At 41.4% G+C, this 22,500-nt stretch overlaps 1 protein-coding gene across 1 annotated transcript in view; it reads right to left on the reverse strand.

Moving 5' to 3' along the window:
• Positions 1 to 3,959: 3,959 nt before the first annotated feature.
• The window catches only part of xylb (xylulokinase homolog (H. influenzae)), a 40,701-nt gene continuing 22,160 nt past the window's right edge, over positions 3,960 to 22,500 (reverse strand). Inside the window, exons 17-19 of the mRNA XM_030768568.1 lie at positions 21,610 to 21,697; positions 14,807 to 14,901; positions 3,960 to 4,304 (exon numbers count right to left, since the gene is read on the reverse strand). Coding sequence (XP_030624428.1) covers positions 4,236 to 4,304; positions 14,807 to 14,901; positions 21,610 to 21,697 — 252 coding nt within the window. The 3' untranslated portion in view covers positions 3,960 to 4,235. The remainder of the gene's footprint in view (positions 4,305 to 14,806; positions 14,902 to 21,609; positions 21,698 to 22,500) is intronic.

Raw genomic sequence — 22,500 nt, forward strand, 5'->3', positions numbered from 1 at the left:
TGCTTGTCTCCCTCTGTGCTTCTCGCTGCCTTAATGTGTTTGATCCCAGTGTGTCTCAGATGGAGGAATTTGTCAAAATTGTTTTTTCTCTTTTATCTGCGGCATCTTTCTTCCTGTGGCTTGGAGCTGTTATGTGTGCTACAGGAATAAGTGTCAATAATTGCTCCCCTGCAAGGAGACTGCTGCCAAACCCACGTCCCATGACACACACACACACACACACACACACACACACACACACACCGCTCTTTGATAGCATATTCAATATCTATAATGTCTTCAGCCCTTTGATACATATCATATTCAATATCTATTATGTCTTTACATCTCTGAGAGAGGCTGTTTTTGCTTCATGCAAACAACATACAGATAAAAACATATGAATAACAAAGAAAAGGACATTTCACCATCCAGCCAATCAGTGTCTGAGAGTAATCATGTGAATTGTCCTGTTGGCAATGAAACAGTGATATGACTGTGGCTCTGCGGTCATTCATCCACAAGACACAAGTGTGTGGTCATATGAGGCACATTTTACCATGTACATATGAAATTGTCCCATTTTCCAACACTGACAAGATCGCAGTCAGTGTGACTGACATATTTTTGGATCCCCCCGTTGCTACGGCTACCCATTATAAAAGACTTAGCTGTGACTGACTTAAATGAGCATCTAATGTGCCCATCAAAAAAACCCCTCTAATTTGACAAAACAGACATCAGTCAAATCAATCAATCAGTCAAACCCTATTTTCGATGTGACCCATTTTCAGGCCTGTGGGTACTGGCAGATCAGATACACTGCAAATCAAAAACATCGTCTCGAAATCTATTTAGTGTAAAAGTCTATTTCGTTGGAAAGTCTATTGAAAACCCTTATGATTAGTGTACTTCTACAGTTCTGTGAAATGTGTATGTTTGCCACACCATACACTGAAGAGATGTGGTTGTGTGTCTCTATTTAGAAAATATGCGTTAACCTGTGTGTGTGTGTGTGTGTTCCATTAACAACAGCATGTGGGTGGGATTAATGAGGTGTGTTTTCCGAAGCTTGTGTGCGGGTTCTCTGCTGGGTCTCCATGGGCATTTTGACATGCTTCTCTAAAGGTTCACAACCTGCACTACAGGCACAGGGAGAGAAACAGCAGTGCATTCTCACTGTTTATTCAATGCTCTCACTGGATTGGAAAAAAAACAGCAAAAAATCCACACTGACGAACATGTGAGAGAAGGCCGGGAAGGCATAAATGCAGCTCTCCATAATTTTGTTTTCTCTGATAACGGGCTGTCTTCATAATGCTGTTCCTATACGTGTGGGCAGCTAATGAGAGAGCCGCTATGAGCGTCTGGAAAGCTTTACATGTAGAACTTCAAAGGGAGAGAATCCAAGCATTTTTTTTGAAGTAGATACAGTATCTAATGCCATGTTCTGAATCTCCATGGAAAGGCAGAGGGCGATACGGAAGCTTACCCACCAGTCCCTCTTATCGTAACTTAATAGCTGATGCTAATGTGTACCTATCCATTCAATCCTGTTCCAAATCTCTACATGGGAGAAATTTTCATTTGGTATTGAATTTAATATCACAACCTGTCCTTACCCTCATCCTAGTATCAACTAGCCGTACAAAGCTTTCAAGAAGCAGTACGGAGATAAAAAGAAAAAAAAAAATTACAAGGCGGTACCAGACAGTGTCTTGCCCCAAGAATCTTTGTTTCCGATATGTTTTGAAATGCGGTGGCATATTTGGTTGTTAGAAAATGAAACAGAGCCCTGTGAAACAAACTCTACCCTTATTACATAATTCATCAGTGTGCGGTGTATTGTACATCCATGTGCTGTGTATTTTTTTTTTTGTTATCATGGAAGCCGCGTTTGCGTGACGTGACCGGCACTGATCTTGTTTGTTTATGCGAAGTGCACCCGAGTAGCTTTCATGTATTGCTTTTTGAAGTCAATTAGACTCTGGTTACCTGTAAGAAAAAAAAGAGACATTTCATTTCCCTTGACTTCATTGGCTTCCATAATAAGTTATTAGCATAGCTCTCCATGCAGAAAGGCTTTGGTCCATTGGCTTCCTTTGTAGTGTTTTTGTTTGTATAAAATGCCACACATGCATCCCAAATCCTTCATGAAACTAAATCCATCAGAAGTGAGACTAAAAGCACTGATTTGCATTGAATGGACATTCCCCAAACTTTAAGGAAATGCTTCAGTTTTGATTTGTCTTAATCTACTGTATATCAACCTCTGTAAATGACTGCATTATGATGAATTCTACTTGAAACAGGTCGCATTAAACACACAAAAAGGCAAACCGTCCAGAATATCTTGTTCACTCAGTCGTCTGTTCAGACATGAAGGAACACTGTCATTCTGATACGGCGTGGGCATGTCTGTATATGACCTCAATATGTGTCATTATCTTTTTCACTTGAGAGAAGAAGAAAGGGGGGGATCTTGGCAGTAACTTCCCGTCATTTGGTGTAGGTCACATGGCAGGGTCACAGGTGTCAGTGCGGAGTCCAGCTGTCAGCTAATTGGCTCTTCCACATGACTTTCACATCTCACAAAGAGCTAACACTAACAGGAACAAAGGAGCTCCAGGAGAGAATAAAGTTCATCTACTGTGTGTTTGTGTGTTGGTGGAAGTGGTGTGTGTGTGTGTGTGTGTGTGCGTGTGCGCGCACACGCACGTGTGTATTTGTGTGCTGATGAAGGCAGTGTGTGGGGGTGTGTTTATTTGAATGTAGGTGGAAGTGGTGTGTATGTGTATTTGTGTGTTGGTGGAGGTAATATGTGTGTGTGTGTCCACACATTGTATGTGTGTGTATTGGTGGTGGTGGTGGTGTGTGTGTGTTCTTGTTAAGGTATAATCACTGAATATTATCATCCATAGCTGTCCATTACTTTATGCCTACGCTTTAACATGTCAATTAAACGTTAGTTAGCGACAGAACAGAGAACCTTCCAGATTCATGCCTGTGTGGTGGTAAAAGCAATTATCTAAACGGCTTTTGAAGATGTTCTAGGAAAGTGTGGTAAACTCAAATTTCAGCAGCAGATATTTATGTCCCTAATTAATTTTCGTCTATTTTCTCCTTTGAGGTATGAGTGCTGTGTTGTTGTTTTTTTCCTTCATATTTGTTTGGTGCACATTTCAAACACGGTCTTTCTGTTAATGAGCTATTGTGAGTGGGAAAAAAAACAAGCAGTTAAAAAGTGTCAGTGTCATGAGCTAGGCAACACTACCCTACTGACTCAAAGAGCCAAACAAAGGCATAGTGAGGACAAACACACACACACACGTTCACACATGGTCACTGACAAATCACACAGACAGTACTGGGCCTTTGAAGATGGAGGACCATTCTGCAAAGGTGACCTTGGTGCCACAGATAAGCCAAGCCTGGGATCTACTCTGTTGTGTGTGTGTGTGTGTGTGTGTGTGTGTTTGGACATGACATTCAGCTCATTAGACTGGAGCACATTGAAACTGCAAACTGGTCAACTGGTTTTGCAGTTATGTATTAGCACCATCGTCTTCTCTCTGTGGCTATGGCACATCCATCGGAATGAGGGCTTCCCTTACGACTTCTCACACTGTCAGGCATGTTTCCAGCCCCCCCACAGGCCAGTCAGTAATGCTGAGCTTGGCTCTTCACACTAATGGACAATAGATCTGAGGTAAAGACACCAAAAGCCCTTCACTGTGAGTCAGCTAAAATGTTTTAAATACTACCGAGTGTTTACAGAGCTCAGCGTTTAGCCGAAGGAACGCTGGTTCAGACACATGAATCATTAATGAATATTCACGTCAGAACCTTTACTTAAAATAACCCTTTGTTATTAGCCCATATTCATCCCATAGAAAGCAAGAGAAATTGGTCTCATTAGTTTTGTTGCTGTTTAACATGAAAGCACATGATGTTAATGTCACTGAAGCAGACACCTGCTGAGAGGCACAGTAAGCAATTATATGCTGATTTATATTTATACATAAAATCACAAAAACATCAAGCCATAATGTCCAGTGACTAACTGTATAGAACAAGAATCTTGGTTAAATCAAAGACTCTGGCTATGAAAAGGTATATGTCCTCTGTACTATCCATTAAAGCATCTAGAAATCTATAGTGTTCAGAAACCTGTGGCCATATCTCTTTGTCGTTGCATATGTTTACCAAAACAAAGAGTACACGCAAAAGCACGGAGTAATTCTCTTCAAGCTCTGTTACTGTTTGGATTCCCTGAGAACTCTGGCTTCTAGGTCTGCATATCTTTTCAGCATCGATGTGTACACCTGAAAGCAGAGAGAGAGAGAGAGAGAGAGAGAGGGGTAAAGGAAAGTACAAACATGCTTTGAAGTTAATTACATCTAATTAAAACTGTACATTGGTAGGAACAGCGAATTGTAGGTAGATGAAATGCGTCAATAATAGTGGCTGAATGTAATGGTAATTCAAAGATATGAAGGTCACCCAGCTAGATAAAAAGCAGGTGAATTGTTTAAAGGTACTGAAATATTGAATGGCACAACTCTGCGCTCTTCTCTCCCAGTCTCTCTCTCTCTTTCTCTCTCTCTCTCTCTCTCTCTTGGGAATTCTGCCATGCAGCTGTAACCTGTAGCTCTTTCTGTTCTTAAGGGAATAAGGCCATTAATGATACCTTTCCCCTCTCTCCAAAAAAACAAAAACAACAAAAAAAACAGTATAAATGTGTGAAATAGCAAAGACCACCATTTTTTATATTTCTGTTTACATGATAGCTGGATTAAAAAAAATAGATAAAAGTAATTTGGGGATTTTATTTTTATGTGTTTAAAACTATAATGTGGAGATGCACACAGACTGGAGGCCCTCTCAGATACAATAATGGTTCTGAATTTGTGAATCACAGCTGTGTCCTGGTCCCTTGTGACAACACCCTCCAAAATAAGCATTTTTGAAATGAAATGACCTAAACACAGAGATTTCGGTGCTGCCATTGCTACACTGCAACTTCACACTGTCCTCTCGGCCATTTAGAAGCCATTGCTACACTGCAACTTCACACTGTCCTCTCGGTCATTTAGAAGCCATTGCTACACTGCAACTTCACACTGTCCTATTGGGCATGTAAAGGGTTAGCTGGCAAGTTCTACCCACCATGACAAAATTGACTTAGACACACAGCACACCTAGACTGGGATAAATTTGCTACATGTTGGACTAACTGGGAGCTACCAGCTGTTTTCACTGATCTCCCAACTTATTTGTAATGTGTTTAGAGTGAGAACATACAGGAAAAAGTGAAAAGCCCACAGCACAGGAAAAGCCCACAGGTCTGTGGTGGAAAAGTAGGGAAATGTGAGAGGCATGCTGGCTTTTGACTGATAAAGTTATTAGCTAACCAGCTGTTATTAGCTAAAAGTTGTTGTTAGGTCTTCGACTGGTCTTAGATTTAGAGTCAGTGACTGATTGCTGAGTGTTGATGCAAAGCCGGCATCTCTTCCTTTCTTTCTACCGCTTATCTGATGTCTTGGCTGAGAAAAGGACTATGGCCTTGCTGTTCAGTTCTAGAACATTCTCTCAGAGACATTTTAAATAGGGCCAGAATGGAGCTTCCCAGAACAAGGGGACTTGGGACTTGGAATCTTCAACAGGTATGTTTTATTTAGAACAAAAGTCTAGCGTTCATTCAGACAAGCTACACAGCCTTGTGTCATTTCCCAGCATCTTATTTGAAGAGTGCAAACAAGCAGGAGCTTCCAGGTTAAAATCTATCTGGGAAAAAAAAAAACAACAAAAAATGTTGCTTTGCTAACTTTTACAAACGAAAAAAGTACACAAAGATAAACAGAGAAGATCAAAGTCATCAGTTATCTCAGTTGAACTGAGTTTCTTGGAGCGTTACCATGTTAACCCCTGCAAAGAAAGTAAAATGGATGACGTCATTAATCAGTTGTGTATGGCTATAGGACAAATGTCAGTATTCCTGAGAGAGATGCATGTATATAGCATCCACATACAGTACATAGCATAGTTCACATTCTCATTAGTATGACAATGTTACTGGAAAACCTTACCATCATAGATCATTTGTGTTTTCTTTTTATCTTTTGAACAAAACATGACACCTACAAGCCAATTCAGACCTTATTAAATGTAAACATATTAAATTATGGCTAATCATGACTTAAATGGACCAATTAATCATAATTAATTAAAGCAAAGGATCCAGTTCATCTTCATTAAATTTAATAACATCTGACATCCCAAATTCAGATTAGGAATGTTTTAGTCTCATCCAAAGTAATCATATGTAAGAGTAGATAGCTCAGACACGCAACCAAATACAGGAGAGAGGAAAGAGCGATTATACCTGTCATTCCAGGTGCATGACTATTTCATGTTTAAAAATGGATCGAGTTTCTCCTCAACTTCACTTTCATTTGTCATCCTCATCTCTCACTTCTTTACATCTCTCTCTCTCTCTCACACACACACACAGGCACCCTCTGTCTCTTTTACACACACACACTCTCATACACACACACACACACACACACACACATCAGTCTCAATCTCTCTCTCTCTCTCACACACACAGGCACCCTCTCTCATACACACACACACACACACACACACACACACACACACACACACACACACACACACCAGTCTCAATCTCTCTCTCTCTCTGAAACACACACACACACACATACATTTTCTCTCTCTCTCTGCTCTGTCTGTCTGTACTTGTATGATATGGATATGGGCCATGCACCAGTGCCCACTCCAGGCCTCTCTGTCAGTAAGGACTGCAGCCACGCCACGCCCCCCCCCCCCCCACACACACACACACACACGCACATAAACACACACACACACATATGCACACCATGCTAGACCAATCACTTGCTGGGCTATCAGCAGCTGGCCGACACTCCACAGCTATAATGTCGCCATGGCTCCAGCCAAACGATGCCATTGGCACAAAGATGCCTCACGTCTACACAACACAACAACACACAGGAGATGCCACATGCACTCAAACTTATTTAAATATTCACCCCTTTTTTTCAGTCTCATAAACTGAATTATTGATTACAGAGAGATGTATTTGTCCAGTGTGACAGAGTGTACGGTAGTGATAATATATGAGATTACAAAGGTTCAATTAGGGAAAGGTATTAAGTTATGCTGTGGTTAGGTACAGCCTGGTCTCATTCAAAAGAAAATGTATTACAGTCATAGAGACTCTAACTCTTCCATTTGAGGAGGGAAATGAGAGTGGTCTGAACTGCTGTGAGGATATAATTTATTGGGCAGCATGTTATGCATGCAACACTGAAGCTGTCTGCATACAATGTGAAATTAGTTTGGAAATATGCTGGCAAACGTGTGGTAAATAATATATGCGGTGCTAAGGGGACAAACTAGTGCGTTTCTCAAACACAGACAGCTTGATCAGCCTGGCAATGAACAACTTCCCCGTTCCCTCTGACAGAACCATTCTTCAACAGCCAAGGCAGAGCCGAGGAGGCAGGGCTGGTCCAGATCAAAAGGAGGACCAATCAAATCCCAGGACCACAGCAGACAGGTGGAAAAACCACGAGCTGTAAGCCGGCTACCTGCTCGCTAATGGTAAAATACTGAGCGTGATTTGTTTGGCAGCTAATCGACATTCAGGGAACAGAAAAAATGAACTACTGTGGTCAGGCACAGAGCTCAAATCTGAAATCAGATCTTTCTGAACCAGATGTATCCATTCAATATGAATTTCAATATAGCAGAATGGCCCTGGCTGACAGAGCTGTCAAAGGGAACATAAGCTACTGTGCCCCTCTGGGCTACCAACCAAGAGTGAGCTTAAGGCAGCGGAGCTGTGATTTCAATCACCTAAACCACACATAGAGCACATCTGTGCACTGCACGGCCGTTCCCCGCCTGGGAGCAGCGTTTGGGAGCCTTTATAAACGTCTAAGTACATTTCTATTTAAACACATGAAATTGGGTTTAATCTTTATACAGGGAAAGATAGCTGATCATTTTTTTTGGTTTAAGCATCAACCATGATCTGATCTTTGAAGGAAATAGCATAGGGGTTTTTTTGGGGTTTTTTTTTTAACTGCAAGGTCCTATTTGTGCAGCAGCAAAGGTCGAGCAAGGTAGTTTTGACTTTCTGAGGTGGTACAGAGGCTTTTTAGAGAGGCTGAGGGTGTAGTATTTCCTCCAAAGTGTCACTCAGAAAAATTGCTTTTTGCCCCTCAGCGTGACCTATCTCATCCTGAGCAGTCCATCTCCAAAGAAAGGCAAGGAATATCCCGTCTTCTACATGTCAACACTATGCTAAATTACAGAGGCATCACAAACATTTGGCTGGTGGAGAGCTTTCAGGTGGAAAGAGGTTAATACTGAGGGAGTGAGGTGGAGGGAGGTACAGGTGAGGGGGTGAGGCGGAAAGAGGTACAGGTGAGGGGGTGAGGTGGAGGGAGGTACAGGTGAGGGGGTGAGGCAGAGAGAGGTACGGGTGAGGGGGTGAGGCAGAGAGAGGTACAGGTGAGGGGGTGAGGCAGAGAGAGGTACAGGTGAGGGGGTGAGGCAGAGAGAGGTACAGGTGAGGGGGTGAGGCAGAGGGAGGTACAGGTGAGGTGGAGAGAGGTACAGGTGAGACGTTTAGCTGGTGTAGAAATCGGAGGTGGAGTGGGGTACACACTAGGGAGTGACACATCTCAAAGGACGAGAGGTTGGCGTGGACCCAGGACCCATCACCCTCAACAATCGAGTAAGTATAAAAAGGGCAACAAAAAACGTGTTTCCAATAGGATGAAAAAAAGGGGGTGGGGGGTGCACAGGTTTAGAGGGGTTTCAGTTGCTCCACTGTAAGAGCAGGACATATTTTCACTTCAGACGCCAATCGAGCTGACCTTGATGGAGCCCACTGAGATTGGAGTCTTAACTGAACCACTGAGAAGACATGCAACGGGTTTTCTCCAGGCAGAAAAGAAAAAACAGCTCTAGTGATGTCATTAATGCCACAGGCTTTTCTGGAATGTCTGTGAAATGTGGAATATGGAGCACCCTTCAGACATGCCATGGCAAGCCTTAATTAGGCCCTGTAATTCACTGAGATAGACCAATTATGGATCTGAATGGAGCAAAATACTGGAAGCCTCATCAGAAAAAGGTTTTGCCAACCAGCACTTTGGGCCACCTCATTCTCCTTTACACAGATCAAGAGTGAAGGTGTTACTGTTCTACACAGAAGGCTGCCTTCAGTCTGTGCTGATAAAGGAAAAAAATAAATGCTGGTCTTCTATATATACACATATATATTATACCAGTGTAAGATATAGTGCAAATAATGTTAGTATGCTAACATATGAGTGCCTCTGGTTGCCAGACATCCAGTTCTTAAACATAAGCCCTGAGACAAGAGAGTTTATTGTGTCTTTTTGCATATCCAGGTAGTTGTCATAAATATCTGCCTTGAGGGAAATCTCTCAGCGGTTTGCATAAAAATGCAATGAGCGGTAATCCAGAATGATTGATTCCTGCCTGGTATTAAAATAGGCCGCCTCATCGTCCCTGACAACCCCCGCACATCTCCCCTTCCGATATGAGCTGACACGCAACCCGCTATCACCGTCCTACTGGGATTCGCTGAATATAGGGCAGAGCATGTCTATACACAAAATCTAATCGCACGGCAATTTTAAAAAGATACCACAGGGGGAGAGAACTAAAGAGAGTGAGTCTGCGTTACCCCAAATGCCCCCACAGCGCTAGGTTTCACTGAGGTAACCAATCAATACACAGCTCCCGAGATCCAAACAAAAACCTCTCTGTGGGTTGTGTGTGTATTGTTTGGGAAGTAATGGAGACAGCGTAGTTAGAGTCATTTAATATCAAAGCAGAGTCTCCATCAAAGGGGCCTGAAAGCGGCGGTGTTCTTCAAGAGCCTGAAGTAGAGTGAGAGAGAGAGAGACAGGATTTACACAGAGACAGGAGTTAGACTGTCAGTCACTGATCTAACACATCACTGATGATAATAATATGATGGGACAGGACACGATATGGTGATACATAATAGAAGCCACAGGAACAAAGTGAAGCATTGATATTATTCCAAATGAAAAGGTATATGTATACAAAAACCATTTTACAAAAAAAAGGGCCAAATAAAACGTCATTTTAAAAGGACAGCCAGGGGAGAAGCTACCCTCAATCGTTTTAGTAATGTGCACAGCTGTTGAAGTCACTTATCAAACTTCAACTGAACATGACACGTGCCTATATAATCATACAATTAAAAACCAGCTCCTGCCCCCCCAAATCCTGCATAGCTGTAATTCTCTACACACAGCTGTCAATCACATTCAGACCGATCACAACTATCATTCAGTTACAAAACAGCAAAAGTTAAAGCGTTGGAGAGCAATTCATCTTGGTGTAAATAAAATCTAATGTTGTTGTGTATGTGCGTGCGTGTGTGTGTATATGTGTGTGCATGAGAAAGATATATACATATATATATATGCGTAGATAGAGAGCGAGAGAGAGAGAGAGAGAAGAAATTTTAAACTTTTATAGATGATCCTCTAAATGTTGTAAACCCATATGAGGTCACGAAGACAGTTACATATGGGCTGGAGAACATTAGGTTCCTAAGGTTATCCACTGTGTATGACAAACTATAATCAGCATGTCATTTCTAATTTATGTACTACTGTGTGTATATGGTATGTGTTTCATCATGCATACTGTATAATTAGTTGAATCGAACATCTCATTGTTATTTATGAATCACAATGAATTATGTAGATGCATTACACATGGTAAGAGAATCTATATTCTTAACAACCATACAACCAATGTTTATCCGAGGACAGAGCACACAGTACACAATACACAGCTCCACTCTTTTCCTGTTTTCTCTCGACAACTAATACACTAGCAATCAAAAGGTATTGTATAGATGGATACCAGACAATACCATAGAAACAGGACTGCAGTCTTGCAGTATAGAAACAGAGATGTATTGAGAGTAACTCTGTAAGACAGCCTGAGGAATGTGGTTCATCTAAAACCAATATCTGGCACTCAGACAGAGGTGTTTCAATAAAATCTGAGCACAACAGAACTTATGGTCTGTACATAATTTTGATTAGCATTTTATCATGTTCTTCCTGTGGGGTCACTGGAAATTGAAAAAAATAAAATCTTCCTTTTAGATGAAGGAAACGCAAGGCATAAACGCAAAATTCTGTCCCTGGAGAGACCAGCCCCTGTGTGACCCTGCAGAAGGCGGTTTTGTGGGGAGAAGAGAGTCTTTAAGGAGGGGCGCACAGTCACCACTGCAAGTCTGTCACACAATATGACTCACAGATGTCCAGTTTTCTGTCAGAATGTAAAATCAGAAAAACACCAAGTGATCGCTCTTTCCAACTACAGAGGAAACTTTACAGAGTCAAGGAGGAATTGGAGGAGGGAAGGGAAAAAAAAGCGTCAGTAAAAGAGAAAACACAACAAACCGAAACAATGAACAGGATTATGAATGCTGACATGTGAGCTGTCAAAAACAACCTCCTGCATATTAAAGAGATTTAAATGCAACTCTACATCTGTCACACTGTAGACAATTTATTTATTCTTATGTTTTTGTTTTGTTTTTGTTAGATTATTCTGGATTCACCCAAATGGAGTTGTCACTGCCTCCGCAAAGAGTGGAGAGTATTTTTTTGACAGATCGGGAAACAATCTGATCTGAGCGAATATGTGTGCAGTGACACGCATCACATGCTCCAGCAAAGATTAATAATCACAACAATCATCAACTTCATATCGCACCTTTCACACAAGTGTCATCCTTTAGAAATAATTACACGTGTATCTGAGCCATGAGCTGCAGTGTTAACAGCATATGCATTTTTCAAACATAACTTCACCAAGCATTTATAAAACATTCAGAGAGCATGACAAAGCCTCTGTGCCTAGCCCTAAATGAAAATGTGTCCGCTCATTGATCAGCATCAAACACAAGGTCATGAAGTCATGAAGCACAATGCTCAATACAGCTACAAATACACTGTCAGTAACATTGTGTATTATTACCATATGCTTCAATAACACCTCTACATGCTTTATGATGTTTCACAATTCTCTCACTATCTGACAACCACTTTTCAAATGTGCTCTAAAGATAATCATCCACACCATCACTACAAAACAGACACAGACACACATGCGCACGCCTGGAAGTTATGTATGTATGTATATTATGTATGTATGTATGCATAAGCTGTTAGGAAACACACACACATCTAAAACCCATACATATAAAACAGCTTTTTAGAGGTACCTATTCAAACTTAGGAGGTAAACCACTGTTAATAATGAACTCTGTCTGATGGCTATTGAAAGCAGATGGTTAAACCACTGGAAGCATAAGGCTCTAATTGGAGACTCTGATTTCACTGAATTTATTGCATCTCAACGAGACAAGATGATCCAGCGCCAAAATAAACACACACATTCATTTTCTGCATAGCCCGAGTCTGTTATTTCTCTGTCAAATTTGGGACGCAACAGTAGAGTGGCAGGGTAAAGAACAGAGAACATGAGAAAAACAATGCCAGCTGATTTAAGTGGTATCTTTGTAACTACTGTTGGATTACCCAGCTACTCACTGGTCGTTAATGAATCTTAAGTCTTTTATGAAGCACAGACTGTGGGTCCACACAACTTCTTATGTAAATTTTCATACAACTGGGGATGATACCAGTATTGAAGTACTGCTACTTTTAATGAAAGCCATTTTCCTTTCAGTAAATAAAGAACAGAAATGGTAAGAAAGAAGAAGGATACTTGATCACTTGTGGTCTGTCAAACCAACCATCAGAATTAAATCGACAAAACTGACTGTTACTGTAGATACTGAAAGCATTCGTACCGCTGGACAGCACTGATCCTCCATTTCAAACTCATTATCACCGCCTTAAAGTTTCTCCTCTCAGTTCATTACATGACACGTTTTCCAAAACAGTTATGAAGGGCAGATATTAGCATATGAGGGGAGAACAAAACCACTCCTTGGAAACAGTGACTGAATAGCACTTAGCACTACTGACTGTTTCATTCCTTTCTCTCTAAGCTGGAAACTCACAGGGACAGAGAACTAACTAGACCGTGAACGGTGAATAAATACAGTTATGTGCAAAGTGAAGAGAGCTCTTAATGACATTCAGCGGAAGAGAGGAGAGTGCGGCTGGTTTCAATAAACAGACAATTCCAGATAAGAACACATGACTTTTATACGGGACGGGGGGTGGGGGGTTGTCACCTGTGTGATAAAGGCATCATTGTGTTGGCCATGGTGGGGCTCACAAAGGGAGGTCAAAGCATTTACATCACACCACTCCAACGCTCAGTAAGAGACGTGTTAAAACAAAACAAAACAAAACAAAACAAAACAAAAAACACCAGTCTGGCAGAAACTATTTACTGCACTGACCCCAAGCACTGCTCTCCAATTATCCATCACATTTTATCAAAACGCTTCCTGGACCGTCGCCAAGCTGAGTGCCCACCCACCAACCCCCTCACGGCAAAAAAAAAAAAAAATGGGAAAAAGAACAATTAGCATCATTGTGTCCAAATACTACTTCCCTACCCCTCACGCTTTTGGAATGTCCTTTTTCTTTTGTTTTTATGTCTGTCAGGCAAATTCTCTCTTCATTAAGAAAACACGCCCCCATGACTTCTTATTCTTTACATGAGCAGCGTCTTTTCTTTCTTTTTTTTAAGATGTCAGTCGGGAGAAAAAAAAGTGGGGGATGTTTTTGCTTCAATGAAATTTCCAGCTCAAATCGGTTGTCATTTAGCTCGTATTAAGCAGCTGTCCCCGCCTGACCTCTCAGTGTGGTTTCGAAGCAGCCAGTGGTACTAGCGTGTAATTTACTTCTTACAGTGCCTGTCTCTAAAGGGAATGAAAGACCTAATGAAGAGGCAGTGAGATATAAAGTAGGATGCACTCCACTGTCGTCTACAGCTTGGAGCAATCAGAGTTCAGCAGCTGACAATGGAAATAAAAATAATAAAATAACAGTGACAGGTGTGGCCGCCAACGTCAAACTCCACATCCAAAGATGCTGAAAATAAAAAAGATCTCCTTGTATGTGAGATTTCTGAGCTCAGTAGATGATGTTTCTTTTGATTACGGTACATTGTATGTAGAGGTTCTGTTCTCTCCAAATGTCAACAGTGTCTCAGTGAGATGCTCCCTGCATTCCTTAACACAAATGCCAAGGCTACGTAAGCACGAACGCTGGCTTAAAAAAAAAAAAAAAAAAAAACTTTCATAAGATGCACTTCTCTTAAATTCCTCTTTCATTGCCTCAGAGAAAATGGTTTGCAAATATTTCATGACTTCATATGAGAAAGATGTGAAGGTTCACAACTCTGTCTGTGAGGAGAGCTCCAACAACCCCAGCTGCTTGCATTATCTTACAGGCCACATTTTGTGTGTTTATGAGCCTACAGTTAACACACCACACTGAATAATTTATGGTTAAAGCGCTGACTTTTATTGACTCTGCATCTGTTATCTATGTAGAGACCATATCAAAAGCCAGCTCACACACACACACACACACACACACACGTCTCTACTTGGATGAAGGTGAGGGTGAACACTACTGTATATAATGACATGAATGGTAATGAAAGAGAGAGACAGTAAGAACAAGAGAGAGACAGAGATAGGAAGAGAGAGAGAGAGAGAGAGAGAGAGAGAGAGCGAGAGAGAGATGGATGGCCCTACCTTCTGGGCTCCAGGGGTTGGTGTGACTGCGAGCTGTGGAGGTAGAGCTCTGCTGACAGTCTCAGTGAAGGACACTCCGTTCTCAGCAACAAGTCCTGGTCAACACACATTAATCAATGAACAGACAAACCCCCACCACCCAATGAAACACACTCTCACTGTCTCTCCTCTCATATCACCTCATATCTGACTGACAGCTGCTATGTGCCAATATTAATCAATCCATTTATTGGTTGGTTGGAAAAAAAGCGAATCAAGAAGGTCCAGATTAGACTTAAGTCCAGACAGCATTTATTTCTACACTATCTGACAGCACAGACTGTATTTATCTGTGAGTAATCATAAAAAACACAGATGAGACAGGGACCTTGATTTGAAATATAGCTGCATTTCCATCAAGGTTCAGGACTTTTTCAGGAAGTAAAGAGTTCTGGAACTATCCAGAACAGATACTACACAGTTCCCAAATGCTTTTGCATTCACTGTCCCACCACATCTGCAGAACTGAGAGGAGAATGTGAGGAGCAAGTGACACAGAACGTGTGAATCTGAGTCACGTCAGTTATTGTCATCCTTAAATTTTCTGTATCCTTTTTTTTTTGACATTTTCACAGCACTGCTTTGCAGTGGGGTAATGCCCTGTTCAGCGAAACACAGAAATTTTGTAATTACACCCCTTTTCAGCCCCACCTGACGACTCAAACTTCTAAAAAAACAACTATTTATTACTATTTCCTGCTTGCTAAATGCAAGTATTTTTAAATGACGGTAGGAGGCCTTGATCACTCTGTAAAGCGTCTGTTGACCAATCAGCGTTGTTCACTACAGCAAGCTCCAGTCCCTGAACCATCAAAGAGTACCTACTCTGGAGCAGGTACTAATAAGTAGTTCAGTAACCAAAATGGGCTTGGATTCCTACAGAGGAAATTGGGGGTAAAGCTTCTGAGTTCCCGCGACACATCCGAGTGATGTCATGCTGTATCAGAGGGAGGGTACAGAGAAGGCTGGCCTTGGTAAATCAGACAGACAGCACATCACAAACAAACAAACAAACATACCCTCACTCGGCCTTGTATTTCTGGCCTGGGCTTTAGCGTTCATTATACAACGTGTTACAGCACCAGTGACCTTTAACAGGACTGTCCTTTAGGGCGTCTCTGCCACAGTCGCAGAGTTCAAACAGCCCATAAGAAAACTCACTCTAATGTAGTGTGATAGTCTGTCCAGACTGCTCCAGACTTCTGGACAGTGTCGGCTGGTATTAGGGTTTCTGCATACGGAGAACAGTAAACAATGGATACTTCATTTGAAAAGCAAACAGGTGACTGTCAAGTGAGATGAATGTCTCTGAACTTTATTTTTAATGCAAGATAAACAGTGAAAGCAAAAGTTCGCCCTCTTTTCTAATGAGCTTGATTAGCATGTCTGCAGAGTATGGTCTGTGGCTCTTAGTTTCAGCATCCTCTCTCGCTCTCTCTCTTTCTCTCATTCTCTCTCTCCCTCCCTCTCTTTCTCTCTCTCTCTCTCACTCTTCCTCTCTCTCGCTTGCTCTCTTTCTCTTACTCTCTCTGTCTGTCTGTCTTATTTTTAACTGTACTGGACCACATGTTGTACCCTGGCAATCTTTTAATTGCCTCTGAAATGACTTTTTCCTGACATACTCTTTTAAATCTCTACAAAGACACGAGACATTCTTCATCATAATGGCCAAAGCTACAGTCAATGTGTATGGAAAACGTGTTTCATCTCTCAATAGTCTATGGACTATAGCTCTGGTACATTACTTTAATATATTTTCTCTTTTAAAGCCCTTCAAATGAAGGAGACAAACATCAGTTTCTAACCTGTGGATTTAAAAGATATATATGTGTGTGTGTGTGTGTGTGTGTGTGTGTATGTGTGTGTATATATATATATATATATATATATATATATATATATATATACACACACACACACACACACACACACGTATACATATATATATATATATATTATTTATTTATTTATTTATTTTTAAACCAGATTCATTAAACAGGTCAGCAACATCACTGAAAAACATTTCTGTCTATGACCTGTGGGCTTTTGTAAGAATTCACCTATGTATTTTAGGAATGAGTTTAACATTCAAACCATCAAACTAAAAGAGGTAATCACAGACCAAAACAGACTTTACTGCCTCTACTTCAAGTTCCATTGAAATTCCTTGAATTGCTGCTGTAACAACCTATTGCAGAAAAGATCATGAAATACCAGTAGAGCATAATGGCAACATCACTCTTTCAAAATATTCTACTTGTTGTTTCATCTCCATGAACTGAAAATTACTACCTTTACGTTAGCGTACAAGGGTCAAGACCACTGTACTGCGATACAGCAAGACTAGACAAACCCCTAATCAATATTACTTTGGGCATCAAGAAGTGTTGCAATTGCATGACCTGATGATCGCTATACGGTGGAAGGCTTTCGTGACAAAAAATGGCCTTTATAATTCCCGTATAACTCTTATGTGATCTTCCCATTGTCTGTTTTAAAGACAGAGCTGTTGCCGTGTGAGACAGCGGTTGACCTTTCTCCCTCACACTAAAACCCCACGGACTCCCGCTAACCTACACACAGTCAGCCTGAATGAAAAACAATGGCTTCATCAACTCTCTCCTAGGGACAAAAAGGCCATTGGTGATGCCATCTCCGCTGAATGAGTCCAGGCTCTGTCTTAGCTCATGTGTGGAGATGCATTTGTTTGCCGGCATATGACCAAGCTCACTGATAAAATTACGTTACGCTGAAAAGAGCTGGGAACGTCAACAAATCCCTTCACTGCAACACTGCCACTAAAGCAGTCACACAACACTGCCACTAAAGCAGTCACACAACACTGCCACTAAAGCGGTCAGACAACACTGCCACTAAAGCAGTCACACTACACTGCCACTAAAGCAGTCACACAACACTGCCACTAAAGCAGTCACACAACACTGCCACTAAAGCAGTCACACAACACTGCCACTAAACCAGTCACACAACACTGCCACTAAAGCAGTCACACAACACTGCCACTAAAGCAGTCACACAACACTGCCACTAAAGCGGTCAGACAACACTGCCACTAAAGCGGTCAGACAACACTGCCACTAAAGCAGTCACACAACACTGCCACTACACCAGTCACACAACACTGCCACTAAAGCAGTCACACAACACTGCCACTAAACCAGTCACACAACACTGCCACTAAAGCAGTCACTGCAACACTGCCACTAAAGCAGTCACACAACACTGCCACTAAAGCAGTCACACGACACTGCCACTAAAGCAGTCACACAACACTGCCACTAAAGCAGTCACTGCAACACTGCCACTAAAGCAGTCACACAACACTGCCACTAAAGCAGTCACACAACACTGCCACTAAAGCAGTCACACAACACTGCCACTAAAGCAGTCACACAACACTGCCACTAAAGCAGTCACACTACACTGCCACTAAAGCACTCAGGACAAGTCTGAGCTCATCCCATACCATAGCTCTTACTCTCATCTGCCGCCGCGGAATATAATAAATAACGACAAGTGATTAAAAATTAAGTGTCAACAAAATGAAAATGGACCGGCTACGACCGGTGAACGGCCGTTTTTTAGCGTTCGCACAGGAGGAGATGGGGACAGTACACGGGTGGAGTGAACGCTGGAGAGCACTTCGGCTCTTTCATTAACGACCTAAAGATATGAGCACTCGTCAACATTGTCTCCTCAGGTTTTCCTTTTTTATTTTTAACAGTCAACTCGCGACACGATCTAATGCGGAGTAATTAGGATGATGAGAAAGCAAAGGGATGATTAATTTGTCCATTGCAGATTTATTTTCAAATAAACTTTTGCGAGACTCACTCCATTTGTGTAACTCATTAGTCAAATTTATTGGCTGTCGTCTGTTGTCATCCCTTGGGATCAGTGTTTATGCATCAGGCGATTAAACATTTCTGAACCGTGTTAAGTCAGAGCACTCTAACATTTGTAGGAAATAAATAGTATGTTCAGTGCCGTCTACAAAAGGTTCCAATCAAGCGGAATTACGTGGCTTCAAATTCCCGTTTTCAGTGACAAATTTATTCTCAATTTCATTTTTATTTTTTACAGGCTCTGTTATGGTCGGTTGAGTGAGCAGCTGAGGTCACCTCATTTTGACCATTAGCAGGCACAAGATCACGAGCGCAGGTTCTCATGGAGAGGGCATTAGAATGTGATTTCTGACGAAAACTCTGATTTGGATACAAGAGGACACTGCTGGAGTAAAGCACTTAAGCTGGCAGGAAGCAGTCTGAGTCAATGGACCACAAAGTCATAGACTATTTCATGAACTGTTTAACACAGCATGTGGTTCCTCAGAGCCTTCGTCAGGGTGAAAATATACCCACTGAAAATGCCACAGTCGTCTTTCAAGGGTCCTTAATCGCTGCATGTTCAAGTGACTTTTTAAAAGGAGAAAAAAAGGATACTTTCATTTCTTTATTAGTGTCTCCAATATGTCTTTCATAATACACACACACACACACACACACACACACGAGGGGTAATATACTATAATAGGAAAGCAAAATGTGCCAAAACTGACCACAGACCAAGTGCTGAGACAAATAAAAACAGTGTTTTTCAGTCAGCTGTTTCCAAACCCAGGTAAGAGGTGTGTACTGCAGACAGACTTTAATGATTAAAGCTATACGATTAACACTAAGACTGGACACTCTCAGTTTTTACAATAATGTCCAGTCACGTACAGATACAAAACAATGTCCTTGACAGTATTTTATTGTATTACTTTAACACAATCTAATCAAACAGTGTTGACTTTGCTGAAGAATGGCTGGCTCTTCAAAGAACTTTCTGCATCCAAACAAACACAAACACACACTAAATATCATATACATTACACTGCCTGCATGTCTGCCTGTCAGTGTTGCGAAAGACCTGCGGCAGGAGCAGTGTTCATTTTGGCAGGTGATTTTGATTTAGTCTTAGTTTTAGTCTTTTGACTAAAATACATATTCGTTTTTGTCATATTTAAGTCATTTGATCATTATTAGTTTTAGTCTAGTTTTAGTCAACGAAAACTATGCAAGTTTTAGTTGAATTTTAGTCAAATGATGTATGTGGTATTTTTCCCACTGATTTTGCACTCACATTATGTGCAGTGCGTTTTATTTTCAGTTGTATTCTAGCTAAAATGCGTGTACAAATCCGCTCCTTTTCTTATTCCGAGAGTAGTGATTTGAGTTACCAAGTTAACGTCAGTTAAAATGTTTAACGTTCGATTTCCAGAGGAGGGGGGATATTGGCAGGGCAGCATTATCAGTATGTATCAACCAATCATAAGCAAGTATGTAATACATGGCTGCGCATATCTTGCAAATTAAGTGCATGCACGTAATTGGATGAAAAAATATAGACCTATGGACAAATAGCTTGTCCAGTCGTCTGTCCCTGACATTATCGTCTCGTTATTATTCAGCAATGAAAATGGTAATATATTTCATCACAGTTTTTATTTTGAAGGTTTTTAGGCACTTTTATTTAGTTTTCGTCTCATTTTCATCGTGAAAAAAAAAGTTAGCTGATGTTCATTTTTCGGCACAGTTTTCGTCGATGAAATTAACCCTGGGCGGGAGGGGGCGGTGGGCGGGGCGAGGTGGGGCTTGGGTTAGCTGAATCTGCAGTCTCTGCAGAAAAGGCCTGACATTTCCCATTCAAGACATCCAACCTGTTTGAGCATTCAACTCAATCTCTGTTTAATTAACAAACGCTCACGTCGTGAGTGAAGCACAGTAATAATCATAAACTCCTCTAATTTATGTGAATGCAACAATGGAAGCCCGTCTCCTCTTCTCACAAGCTTTGACTTCTGATAGAGAAACGGCCCGCATGGCCACACATTAACCACAGAAGGCTGCAAAACACTCCGCCAGACAACGGAAGACAGACACAGAGAGAGAGAATAACACAAGAATAATTAAAGTCTAATTTAAGAAGGGTGGTCTCTAAAAGCCCTCCATTCGTCTGCGGTAATTAAGCAACGGGACGTATTAAATTTCAGCGCCCGCCCGTCCGGCTTTTTGGAGCACTGTGACCGCCCGACACAGGACAGCAGGGAGTTTTTAAACGACGCTCTACATCACATCACATTAACTTAATCAGACTGAGATGTCTGTTGGAAGAGAGAGAGAGAGAGAGAGAGAGAGGGAGAAAGACTCCGACCCGTTCTCCAGACAAAGGCAAACACACACCGTCTGATGAATGATGATCAAGTATTAGCGAGAAAGAAATACCTCAGTGATGATGTCTGAGTCAATGCAAAGTGCTGCATGCTGCCCAAAGATGGTTTTAAAAAAGTCAGTTTGGTGGTCAGTTAAGTCAATATGATAAATGTATATGAATGAATGGACTCCATTTTCCCCTCAGAAAACAAAACAAAAACACAACACAACACAACAAAACACAAAACAAAGGAGTTGTGAGGAACATATGATTTGAGATAGAATGGATAGTACTCGTAGAAGACGAGCTTTGAGTGATTTGAGTGCTTTTAAGTCCACTGCTGTAGGTAACGTAACATATTTAGACCATTTGGCACCATTTAAAAAAAAATCACCACCTATTTGCTGGGCTATACATACTTTTCTTCAGGCTACAGTGCAGTTTTGTTGACCGAAAACCTGGCAGAGATGAATAAGACGTTGAGCTTTGCATGATGTGAAGTGTAAAAGCATTTAAGGGCTGTGTGGGCGACCCGTAAAGCATCTTACCGTGCATAGCTCTATAGGCACAGCCTAGACACGCAGAGTTAGCCACATCGATGGTGTACACGGGTGCGCCAAACACGTCCGCCAGGACCTGCCAAACACATAGGCTTTATATGGTACCCACACATCCAGCATACGCCCTAATTATATGCAAATGTGTATCATTTCATTTCCAGTTCTGTGAGTTTTATTGCTACTAGCAGAACCATTAAGCATGTGGGACTTTAGCAGAAAGGCCTTTTCACATGTTCATCTAAACGTTTGAGAGCGTGTGTGTGTGTGTGTGTGTGTGTGTGTATGTATATATGTATGTGTACGTGTCGGGTCAGACTTACAGGCCGCGCAGCCAGCCCATGCAATTTGTTTACAAAATCGTAATTCCGTGTGTTATGGAGCGATAACGATGCACTAAACTGAAATCGATCTGATCAAATTTTCAAAAGAACTCGTCGTTAATCAATCAGCGGAGGAGCTTATGGACCGTGTGGGGCAAATGAATCACTGAACATCAGAGAAACGTATGTCATATGAATGTATAATACAGACATTTATCATAGGCCCATGGCAGTCTGCTGTCTGCTGTCATGTCCTCTGCAGTAATGACAGTATTATGCATTTAGGTGGGCTCTAACAGTCACTTACACACATAGAGAAATGACAGAGATTTGGGAAGAGGTACAGAGAGTGTGGGACACATTACGGTTCTTCCCTGTTACAGGGGGTGAGACAGGGCTAGAAGAGTAAATGGAAACAAGTAGACAGGTACAAGCTACACACACACACACACATACACACACACAGATATCAACTAACGTAAAACACAAAGAGGTGTAAAACTATGCCCATATATACAGAATGAGAGAGAGGGAGAGAAAGTGAGAAATCTAAGGTATG

The sequence above is a fragment of the Chanos chanos genome, chromosome 3 (genome assembly GCF_902362185.1).
Source record: "Chanos chanos chromosome 3, fChaCha1.1, whole genome shotgun sequence".
Lineage (NCBI taxonomy): Eukaryota > Metazoa > Chordata > Actinopteri > Gonorynchiformes > Chanidae > Chanos > Chanos chanos.